This window comes from Cygnus olor, chromosome 11 (assembly GCF_009769625.2).
Source record: "Cygnus olor isolate bCygOlo1 chromosome 11, bCygOlo1.pri.v2, whole genome shotgun sequence".
In the NCBI taxonomy this organism is placed as follows: Eukaryota; Metazoa; Chordata; class Aves; order Anseriformes; family Anatidae; genus Cygnus; species Cygnus olor.
Genome location: NC_049179.1, coordinates 20528151 through 20539605, shown reverse-complemented (window position 1 = coordinate 20539605; position 11455 = coordinate 20528151). Strand labels below are relative to the sequence as shown.

Genomic DNA, 11455 nt, shown 5'->3' with positions numbered 1-11455 from the left:
TACGCGGCCGCCCCCGCCCCAGGTGACGCCGGGCAGGTGCGGGGGCACCGCCCCCCCCTCGCCCTGTCCCGGCCCGGCCCGGCCCGGTTCGTCTCGGTTCAGCCCCAGGCCCGGCCCCCTCTGCCCCGGCCCCTCCCGGTCGCTTCGGTGGGGAGAGCCCCCGGACCCCCCAAAACCACTCCCGAAGCCCCCTGCCCGCCGGGGGGGGGCTGCACCGCCGGCTCTGCCCACGCGGTGGCGACGCAGCCCCGCGGATCCCGGGATGCTTAATGAGTGTGAGCCGCTAATTGCGGCAGCTCCGCGCTGCGGGACCGGGCAAGGCGCGGCGCACCCCCGCCGACCCCGAACACCCTCTCACCCCCCCCATACACACACCCCCGGCCTCCGTCGGTGCCCCCACCCCCGGTCCCGACCCCCGGGGGCTGCTCCCGGTACCGCAGCCCGGGGGCGTCGCGGGACCCCGGCTCGCAGCCCCTCTCCCTGGGCCGACCCCCGACCCCCTGCCGCCGGGGGGGTGGGAGGTTTGGGGGCGGGGGGAGGGCCGTGCTGGGTTAATCCTGGGCTGGAACCAGGTATTTCGGGCTAATAGGTGTGCGAGCCCCCTCCCAGCCCGCTCCCGGAGCTCATTAACGTAATACTTTCATGTGTGAAACGAGCATATAAATGGGCATTAATGAGCTCCCGGCTGCGGCGAGGAGGAGGAGGGGGGAGAGGGGAACCTGGCGGGGGAGCGGGCGGCCCCCCCCCCGAGGCTGCAGAGCCGGGGCCGGACCCCCCGGGCCCGGGGAGGCACCGCCGGAGCCCCCGGGATGCGCTCCCCGACGGGGCGGCCCCGTCCGCGCCCCCCTCACCGGGGCCGCGCGGGGCCACCGCGATCCCCACCCCCCCCCCTCCCCGCGCAGTGCCCGCGGGGACCCCACGGCCACGACCCCCGGGGACGGCCCCACGGACCAGGCGGCTTCGTAAAGTCGGCTTTTATTAAAGAACCCAAACCGCGTACAGAGGTGCCTCTCCCTCGAGCGGGCGAGCGCGGTGGTGTCTCTGTCTGCGGAGTCGCGAACCGCCCGTTAAAGTGCTGTTACATCCATAAATGTACGGGGGGGGGGGGAGGAGGGATGGGGGGGGGGGGGGGCGAGGGGGGAAAATAAAATATACATCATAAATAAATAAAAATCCAACAAATACTGTACCAAGAGAATCACAGTACATTTATATCCATTGCACATAGCCACTTTTGTTTCCAGTCTGGACGAGGGTGGAAGAAGCGGACACACAGGGAGGGAGGGGAAGACGCGGAGCGGGGGGGGGGGGCCCGGGGGGCGCGGGGCGGAGGCGGGGGGGGGGCACGGCGGCCCCCCCCCCCCCTGCCGTCCCGGGGCCTCTCCCCGCCGTATTGCCAGTCCGAGAGGGCCGAGCTCCGAGTCCTCTATGTACAAGTGTCTCCTCGTGGAAATGGCTTGTGTGGGCTCTGCCCTCGGCTGCTGCGCGCCGCAGGGCGCATGGCTTCGGGGGGGGGGGGGGGGGACGACGACGACGACGACGACGACACCGGGAGGGGGGGCTCACTGGGGCAGCAGCGGCGGCTTGAAGGAGCAGTTCCCCGTGCAGTGCCGCGGGGTCAGCATTTTGCAGGAGAAGTGGTGCAGCGCGTCGTGGGCCTCTGCAAAGCGGCAACGCCGTCACCCCACCGCCGGGAGGGGTCGTGGGGGGGGGGGGGGGGGAGGTCGCTCCCTCCTCCTTAGACGGCTGAGCTCCCCCCACCCCCACCCCGTGCTGCCCCCGGTACCTTTCAACTTCTGCTGGATGGCGTAGCGCGCTTTCCTCTCCTGGTCCAGCTCGTTGCACAGCGTATCTGGGGGGGGGGGGGGGGGGGGTAAAGCATCACAACGGGGCTGGGGGGACCGGGGTGCGACCGCCCCGTCGGGGGGAGCGGGCTGCGCGGCCGGGGGGGCAGCGCGGAGGGAGGAGCGGGGGGCGGGCGGGGGGGGGGGGGGGGGACGGCCGGGCACCGCTCCCGGCTCATTTTGCGGCTCGGATTTTAATTTTTTCCATTGAAGCCGGGAGGGAAATCGCTGCCTTCGGAAGGTTCGCATCGTAACGACGCCTCGCAGCTCGCGCTGCCGAGGGAATCGGAGCGCACGGGAGGGTGCGGAGGGAAACAGAAAGAGGCGCAAATTAAAAACAAAACAAAACAAAACAAAACAAAAGGGAGAAAAAAAAAAATACCTCGGACGATCTGGAGCTGCTGCACCATCTCCTCGCGGTACGCCAGCTCCCGCTTCATCTGGTCCTGGAAGTTGTCTGCGGGGCGGGGGGGGTCAGGGCCGCCCGCCCCCGGCCCGGCTCCCGCTGCCCGGCGCGGGGCGGGCGGGGGGCAGCGAGGGGGGCTCGCCGGTACCTTTCAGGCTCTGGAAGTCCCTCTCCAGCTTCTTCCTCAGCTCCATTTGCTCCAGGACCAGTTTTTGCAACTCGTCTGTTTAAAAATACACGGCGGGGTCGGGGGCAGCCCGCGCCTTCCCATATGGAGGCGGCTCAGCGCGGCGCTAATCGCATTACGTTACATTAATCACAGGAGTTAATCACTCCTGCCGAAAACCTAAATACCTCGAGCCGCGAGGAGACGCCGGGGGGTCCCTCCTGCCCGCCCCCGGCCCGGCCGGAGGGGGCGGCCGCAACGGGCGCCGTCGGGGCGCAGAGCTCCGCGGAGCGGCCGCCCCCCCCAGCCCGCCCCGTCGGGGGCCGCCCCCCCCCGCCTCACCTCGGGCCAAGTTTTCGATGTCCTTTTCCACCAGCTGCGTCCCCGCCATGTCCATGCCGAGGCCGTCCTCTCCTGCGGGGTCGGGGGCGCGCACGGGGTCAGCGCCGCCGCCGTCGGGGGAGCCGCGGCCGCGGAGAGCCCCGCGGAGAGGCCGGCGCTTACCTCTGTCGGTATTTACAGGGCTGGGATGCGAGACGTTCCTTTGGTCCTGATAGGATTTTCTGGTCTCTAAATCCTCTGCCGTCGAGTGATTGTCTTCTTTATCTTGCTCTTAAAGTTAATAAACCGCTTTTCAACCATAAGCAATGAAAGTATGGTCCTGATATATCCTTAATTACATAATTAAGGACAAAGCCCTCGTTAAGGCCTTCTTAGCGGACATCCTAATCGCTTTGCCGCTGGAAAGTAGCTTGCTGCCGGGAGCTCGGCCCCGCCGCGCCGCGCGGCCCCGCAGCCCGGCCCCGCAGCCCCGGCCCCGTCCGACGCCGCCGGCGGGGGCACCCTCGGGCCCGGCGGGGGGCCTCGGCCCGGCCCCTCTCCGGAAACCGTTTGCTCTCGCTATTCTCCCTTAAGCCCCCCAAAACGAAAGCGACGGCTGGGGCGCCCCCCCGGGGCCGAGCGGCGGGGGGAGGCGGTGCCCGGGGCCGCGCCGTCGATGGGCACCGCGCCGCCACCCCTCCGGGGCCCCGGCCGGCAGCCCCCCAGCCCCCGCGGCGCGCTTTACCCTTGGCCTCGGGGGTGCACAGGTAAGCGGCCGAGGCTCCCAGGGAGGCGGTGGTCTTCAGCGCCTGCAGGTGCTGCTCCCCCCGCTCCGGCGCGTACACCTACAAAAGAGCGAGTCAGGGCCGGGGGTGTCCGGGCAGAGCCCCCCCCCCCCCGGGGCAGAGCCCGCCCGGCCCCGCACCTCGTAGGCGCTGCCGCTGCTGCTCCGCTCGGGGCTGCCGTCGGGGGGCTGGCCGCCCTCCTCCGCCGCCGCCTCGCCCGCTTTCTCCTCGGGCCCGTCGGTGGCGGCGGGCAGCGGCTCCTCGGGCCCGGCCAGCAGCCGGGGCGGCGGCGGCTCCCGCTCCTCCGGGGCCGCGGCGGAGGCGGCGGCGGCGGCGGCGGCGTCCTCGTCGTCGTCCTCCGGGAAGCGGTTGGACTCCACGTCCACCTCGGGCTCCTCGGCCGTGTCCCCCCCGGGGGAGAGCGAGCGGTAGCTGGAGCTGCCCTCGCTGAGGAAGTCCGGGGAGAGGTAGCCGGGCCCGCGGGCGGCCCCGCCGCCGCCGCCGTACGCCTCGCGGGTGCCGTAGAGCTTGGCGATGCTCTCGGTGTCCTTCACCACCGGGCGGAAGGCGGACAGGTAGCTGCCCTTCCTGGGCAGGGGCAGCGGGCCGAGCAGCGCCTCGTCCCCGGAGCGCTCCTCCTCGCCGGCCGCCCTCGACAGCGCGCTGGAGCAGCGCTCGCCGTCGGCCCCGGAGCCCTCCTGCGGCGTGGCGCTGCTCCGCCCGCTGCCCGACGGCTCCGAGCCCTCCGGCTCGCCGTGCCGCCCCGCCAGCCCCGACGGCTCGGCCGCCGCCGCCGCCGCCGCGGCCGCCGCCGCCACCACGACGGCCGTGACCGCCGCCTTGGCCTGGCTCTGCGCCGGGTAGGGCGGCACGGGCAGGCTGCCGGCGGCCGGCCAGAACATGGGGAAGGACGGGTAGACGCCGCCGTCCTTGGCGGCGCCGGGCTGGTGCGGCGGCTGCGCCGGCTGGTGCGGGTGCGGGTGCGGCGGCCCCCAGAACATCCCCGACGGCAGCGCGCCGCCCTTGCCCGGCTCGCCGCCGCCCGCGCCGCCCAGCGCGTCCTCCTGCTTCTTGGGGCACAGTCCGAAAGCGGCGGCCGGGAAGCCGTACGGGTGGGGGAAGAGCGGCGGCGGCAGCTTCTGCAGCATGCCGAAGCCCTTGCTGGGCACCGGGATCACCGGGTAGCTGCGCACCGCGCCCGCCCCGCCGTGCGCCCCCGCCGCCCCGCCGTGCGCCGCGGGCAGCCCCAGCGCTCCGCGCTCGCCCGCCGGCTCCTGCCCGCTGCAGCGCAGGCTCTTGTGCGCCGGGGCCAGCTCGGGGCCGGCGGGAGGCGGCGGGTGCAGCGAGGCCTTGGCCGCCGGCGAGCCGCCGCCGGGGCCGGCGGCGGGGGCGCCTTGCAGGGAGAAGGTCCGCTTGCGGGTGCCGCCGTTGAACATGGCCTTGACATCCTCCCAGGCGTGCGACAGCTCCTCCGTGGCCGTCTTGTCGCTGAGCTTGAGGTGGCGGCGCCACGAGTTGAAGTTGGCGGCGTCGGGCTGCGTGTACTTGGAGTCCGGGGTGCGGTGCGAGTGGAAGATGAACTTGTTGGGGGAGAAGTACATGCTGCAGTAGCTGCACTTGATGCACTTGGCGCGGGAGCTGTTGTAGCGCGCCGGGATGAAGCTGCCCCGCGAGCCCCAGGCGCACTCGTGCACCACGTCGAAGGCGAAGTTCTCGGGCAGCTTGGGCGGCTTGTGCTCGCCCAGGAAGGACTTGCAGAGCCGCTCCGCCTCCCGCTTGGTGATCATGCCGCAGCGGCGGGAGGAGATGGGCATGGCCCCGGCCCGCCGCAGGATCTCCAGCTGCACCGGCGTGCACTGCACGCAGGTGATGCCCAGGGCCACCCGCCGGTTGTGGATCTCATTGTAGCTGTAGTTCTTGAGCAGCGTGTTGGAGATCTGCGCCAGGCACAGCCGCTCCTGCCCGTCGATGACCAGGGACACGATGGGCACTCCGTACAGAGAGGTCTCACCCACTTGGTTGGGCTTGAGGGTATTGGAGCCCTGGTACGGCTGCAGCTCTTGCTTTGAATTTGGGGAGGAGCTTGCATCTCTCCCATTTCCCATCTGACTGGCGATCGCCTCCATTCCCCCCAAAACGCCCCTGCAAAACAAAATCGGGGAAAGGCGCGGGTTACCACCGCTCCCGGGGCCCCGCCGCCGCCGCCGCTCCCATCCCGGCCCGGCCCGGGGCCGCCGCGCGTCCCCAGCGCCGCCGGTACCGGCCCCGCCGCAGCCGGGCGGCCCCGGGAGCCCGGGGGGGCAGCGGCCGCCCGGGGCAAGGACGGCCCGGGGGGTGCGGGGGGACCCCGCTGCTCGCCCCGGGGGGGGTCGAGCCGCGTCCCTTTGTGCCGGCTCGCCGAGCCGTGCCGGGCCGTGCCGAGCCGAACCGAGCCGGGCCGTTGCGGGGAGCCCCGGGAGGGCTCCAACGAAAGGCACCGGCGGAGGCTGCCGGCGCGTCCCGGCGCGTCCCGGCGCGTCCCGGCGCGGCGGGGCCGAAACTTGCCGCTCGGAGCGGGGCGGGCGCCCCTTCTCCCGGTGCCGGCGGATCAGGGCCCGGGGCGGGCAGGAGCCTCCGCACGGAGCCCGGGGGCGGGGGACGACAACAAACGGGCTTAGCCGGGCACTAAGCGGCTTCCGCGGCCATCACGCGAACCGCCGGGAGCGGCTCCCCGGGACGCGCCCGGCCCCGCGAGCCCCCCCCCCCCGGCCCCCCGCCGCCCCGCGGCACTTACCGGGGCGCCGAGCCCGGCTGGACGGGCGGCCGGGCGGGCTCTCCTCGGGGCTAGCGGCCGCCGCGCAGCCCCGGAGCTCCGCTGCCCGCCGCCGGGGCCGCCATCCGCCGGGGGCCGCGCTCCGCCGAGCGGCGGGCGGGCGGGGGGGGCGCCCCGGCTCCGGCCCCGGCCCCGGCCCCGCCGAGCCGCCCCCGCGGGGAGCCGGGCGGGCCTCGGGCACCCGCTGAAGGCTCCCGGCCGCTCTCCGGGGCCGCCGCCCGCCCCGGCGCCGCGTCCGCCCGGGCGAGATGCAACAAGAGCGAGTGGCCAGCCGCGCCGCCGAGGGAGGATCCGGAGCCGTACTTGGAGCCGCCGCACATTGATCCGGTGACAGCTAAAATAACGGGAAGACACACCCACTTAGCACCAGCATATTTACATTAACTGCCTCCGGGACCCCGCGGCCGTCAATCACCGACGCGCTCCAGTCAATCACGGCGCGGCTCTCAGGCACGGGGGGGGGCGCGGGGGGCCGCCACCGAGCGGGGACCCGCCCGGGCTGCCCGAGGTAAGAGCGCGGCCCGGCCCCGGCCCCACCTGCGCGGGGCTCCGCCGCCCCCCCCCCGCGCCCCCCCCGCGCCCCCCGGCAGCCGCCGCCGGGAGGGGCTCGGCGGGGGCACCCGCGGGGGGCCGCGGCTCGTTGCGAGTTGGCGAGGGGCGAGGGAGGCAACGAAAAGAGGAGCCCGGGGGGGGCGGCGAAGGGGCCCCATCGAAATCGCCGCCGCGCTGCTCCCGCCGGGCCCCCCCCGCCGCCGCCGCCCCGGGGCTGAGCGCTCCGCCGGGGCTGCGCGGCTGCGGGACCGGCTGCGGGGGGATGCGGGCGGGGATGGGAGGAGGGGGGGGGGGCACCGGGCCGGCAACGAAATCGCCGGGCGGAGGCGGCGGGGGGGGCACGGCCGCGGGTTTTCGTTCGCTCCGGGGGCCCCCTCCACGCCGGCAGCACCGGTGGCCACCGGAGCGGGGTGGGGTGGGGGGGACCCCAGGTCCTACCGGCGCGGAGGGGGCCCCGCAGCCGCGTCTCCGCCCTGGGTGGGTTCCCGCATGCAGCGTTCGTCACGGCCACATTAATTAAACTGTAATTAATCATCGCGTCCGGCCGCGATCGGCGCAATTACACTGATCAAACAGAAGTTAATAACGGCGCGGATCGCCCCCAGCTATCACTTCTGTCCCCGGCGCCGGGAGGATGCGGCGGAGCCGGCGCGGAGCGAAACGCAGGTGCGGAGCCGCCGATGCCGCGGTCCCGGAGGCTGCGGGGCCGGGGCCGACCCCGCTCCGCGCCCCCGCTCCCCGCAGCACGGGGCCGGAGCGCGGCCGCCGCTCCCCCCGGGGCCCCGCCGCGCCGGGGGGCCGGGACGCCCCGTCGGGGGGGGGGGGGACACGGGATGGGTGCTGCCGGCCGGGCCTTGCAGCGCGGCCTTCCCGCGGTGATGGCAACCCGAGCCGGTAATTATTCCTCGCCTTTTAATTATTTATCCGCTCCCCGTCCTCCAGCCGGGCGGACGCGGGAGCCGGCGGCGGGAGACCTGGCGGCGCTGCCCCTCTCGCCGCCGGCTCCGGGTGGTCCCCGGGGGCTGGATGCCCGCAGCGCCTGCCGAGCCCCCCCTTCTCCGGGCCGCGGCAGCCCGGCTCCGGCCCCTTTTGCTGCTCCTCGCCGGGCTGCGAGGCACCGGCGGCCCCTTCCCGGGCTGGATGGGGGGCGGCGCGTCGGGGGTCCCCAAGGGGCCGGGGGTTGCGGCTCTGCCCCGGCCCCCCCGGCCGTGCCCCGGCCGTCCCCGCTCCCCGCAGGGCTCCGTTCCCCGCACGGCCCCGCTCCCCGCACCGGAGCCGGCCGCGGCCGCCCCGACAGCGCGGAGCCCCGGGCCGGGGAAGCTCCGCTCCGGCCCCGCCGCTCCGGCCGCTCTCCCCGCCGGCGCCCCGCTCCTCGCCGTTTCTTTTAACAGTTGAATTGACTGCAGTTTTTGTCAGTTAATTAGGTTTAATTTACATAATTAGTACAGTATAAAGAGTATTGGGGATAATCAGGAGGTACGTCTCGCTTACTGTGTAAACACGGATTCGGAATTAAAAATCAGATGTAATTAAGGCGTGTGCGCGCGGCTTTTAATTGTAATGAATTTCTAATTAACGCTCAACGATCGCCGCACGCGAAAGCCGGGACGTTTGCGGGCGCCGCCGCCGCCCCGGGCCCCCCCCCCCCCCCCCGGGTCCCCCCCTCCCGGCCCGGGGGTGCGCGGCCGCCGAGGGGCTGCGGGCAGGGAGCTGCGCCCCGACGGGACCCCCGCGCCCGTGCCGCTGGCGGGCGAGGCCGGCGGATAATTTAGGTTAAAACTTAGGGAGCCGTGTCACGGGTGTATAAATAAATAATCACCCGGGGCCGGCCGCGAAAGGCCCTTCTCTCCTGGAGGGCTGCGCCGAGATTGCCACATAAATCACGGCGGTCTAATTCAGTGGAAGTTTAATAAACGCCTCCTATTGGAAATGAATGTTCCCCATTTAACAGTTGTATCAGCACCATATAAAACCATGACCCCAATAAATTTAATTTTAGAGGCCGATCAATCCGGGCTTCTCTCTATCGATCCGCAGCGGCTCTGCGCATTTACAGCCTCTTCCGCGGCCCTTCCCGGGGAGGCGGGGGGGGGAAGGAGCGTTTCGATTAGACTCTTTATTAGGAAAAGATTGCTCCGAGAGGCCTGAAAATTAAACGGTGACATTTTAATTACTGGACATTGACAAAGGAAGCGGGCGGCGGCTCTCTGCAAGCCGGGCACACTCCGCCCGCCCCGACGTGCTCAGCTCCCGCTGGGCGGGGGGGGCGCGGGGGTACCCTCGGGACCCCCTCCCAGCACCCTGGCCGTGACCCCCCCCCCGGCTGCTCCCCCCCCCCGATGTCCCCCCTTTCTGCACCCCCCCCCCCCCGGCACCCCCTTGATGCTCCTCAGCCCCTCGCCCCCCTCTGCTTTCCCACCTCGCCCCCCGACGGCAGCGCTGCCCCTCACCTTTGCGACCCCCCCGAACCTCCCGGGCCCCGCCTCGGGACCCCCCCCGCCCATTTCTTCGGGGGCTGCGGGGCCGTTCCCGAGCTCCCGGCACCCCGCAGCTGCGGCCCCCGACGGGCCGGGCCGGGAGGCGCCTCCCCTGCAGCTTTGTCTCCGCTGCCACGAAGTTTCCCTCCCCCCCCACCCCCGCGCCCCAACAAGCCCCCAGCCAGCCCCCGCCACCCATTTGCCATTAAGCGGCTCCGGGGCTGAGCGGCTCCTTCTAAACCTTGAACTTTCGCTGCAGGACGCCGCGGCGAGAGCAGCCGCAGTGGGGGGGGGACCGGCGAGGGGGCAGCCGCTCTGGTAGGCAGTGAGGCTGACCCCATAAATCCCGGCTGGGCGCACCCCGGTGCTTTATGGCCGTCCCTTTACTGGCTGGAGGTAAAACAGCCTCGGGGCAGCGCGGCAGCCACACCGCAGCACTCCCGCTGCAGCCTCCTGCAGCCCAAAATATTTGGAGATATATTCTTTTTTTTTTTTCTCTTTTTTTTTTTTTTCCTCCCCCACCAGACTTTCACCCACCTGGCACTGCAGCACCGCCAAGCTGGGTGAGCGGGGTCAGGCTCTGATCCCTCTGGATTTGTGCCCCGCGAGTCCCACGGCTTGAAAAGTCCCCAGTGGAGGCTGAGGATGGGTTATCCAAAAATAACTGCTGTGACTCAGCACCCCACCGCCACGCCGCGGGGCACGGCTCCTGCTCGGTGCCACAGAGCCCCTCCGCTGCCCAGGGCCCGGCTCCTGCTGCTGCCCCCTCAGCTGGGGCTTTTGGGGTCAGGCTGGTTCTGCTCAGGGCAGGGGGGGGCTGTGCGGGGCAGGGGGGCTGAGGGAAAGTGGACAAAAGGGCGTTGTGCAGGGCTGCAGCCCTGCTCCTGTGCCGCAGCAGGCAATGGAAAGCCACCCACAAATAACCTCACACAACAGAAGAGGGACCCTGAGCATCCTCTGGAGAAGCTGGGAGTCCGGAGCTGCTTGTTCTGCGGCTCTCCAGGTGCTGGGGATGTCTGTAACGCCTTTAACTCGGCACCGTCAGAGCCCATCGGGTGCCAAGCCCTGCACAGGCCGGGTCCTGGCAGTGCTCCTTAAGTGGGGTCTCACCCGTGGGGTCTCACCCGTGGGGTCTGCTGGCTGCACACCTTCGTGCGAGCAGAGGACGAGGCTCTGCACAAAGACGCTTTGTCCCCAGGAGGCCGAGCCGCTCTGCGCCTTGCGGAGCTCTTGCAGGGAGCAGCGCGGGGGCCGCCTGCTTCCAAATCCCTGCAAAGGCAAAGGATTTGCGGCTCCGATTCCCTGAGCCCGAGGGTGCCTCCATTGCCCTTGGCCCCTGCGCTGCGGGGAGCAGCCCCTGGCAGTGACCCCCCCCGAGCCGACTGCTGGCTGGGGGCACCGTGGCTCCTGCAGCAGCCCCCGCCTGCCTCCTCCCTCCTCTTCCTCTCCGGCTGAGGCCGCAGCCTGCCTGGGGGCCATGGGTGCAACCCTGGGGCTGGATGCTGGTGGCTCCCCTCTTCCATCCCGCCCCAAGGCAGCAGGAGCATGGATGGGTGCTGAGCGTGGAGCGTGCAGCACCAGCACCAGCATCATTGCACCCCCCCCCCACCCCCAGGCAGCCCAAGCCCCCCGCCACCAGGCAGCAGCTCCTGCCCTGAGCCTTCGCTCTCAGCCAGCAGGTTCGGCTCCCTGCAGGCTAGATTATTTTATTTTCCGTTGCCGCAAAGACCCAAATTGTCAGGTTTTGCTTCAGACATGCCCCCCATGCTCCCTGCATCATGGAAAGGGTCCCCCGCGGTCCATCCCCTTCCCCTTGCTGCCTCCAGTTAAACTTTCCCTGTAGGACCACAGAGCTCCACGAGCTGCTCCCGGATTCCACGCTCCGGTTTCCTTTTGCTCTCTGATGTCAGAAGGATCGAACGAAGCTCCTCAGCGCTGTTTCCAGTGATTGCTCGGTTATTAATACGAGCGGGCAGCAGGTCGGTGCTGTCCCTGCCCGACAGACGTTAAAGCCCACGGCGAGGGACGGGCTGGGGACAGCACGCAGCCCTCGAAGCCGCAGCCGGCCGCAATCCCCACTTTGTGGTTTCTT

The 11455-nt window shown here is 71.1% G+C and overlaps 1 protein-coding gene across 1 annotated transcript; it reads right to left on the bottom strand.

Moving 5' to 3' along the window:
• Positions 1 to 1143: 1143 nt before the first annotated feature.
• Positions 1144 to 6401, bottom strand: SKOR1 (SKI family transcriptional corepressor 1). Its single transcript, XM_040570403.1, is given in 9 exon segments — positions 1144 to 1660; positions 1787 to 1852; positions 2227 to 2301; positions 2399 to 2473; positions 2759 to 2830; positions 2921 to 3028; positions 3483 to 3585; positions 3588 to 5664; positions 6296 to 6401. Coding segments are annotated over 8 exon segments (2658 nt in total). The 5' UTR covers positions 5649 to 5664; positions 6296 to 6401; the 3' UTR covers positions 1144 to 1562.
• Positions 6402 to 11455: the final 5054 nt, after the last annotated feature.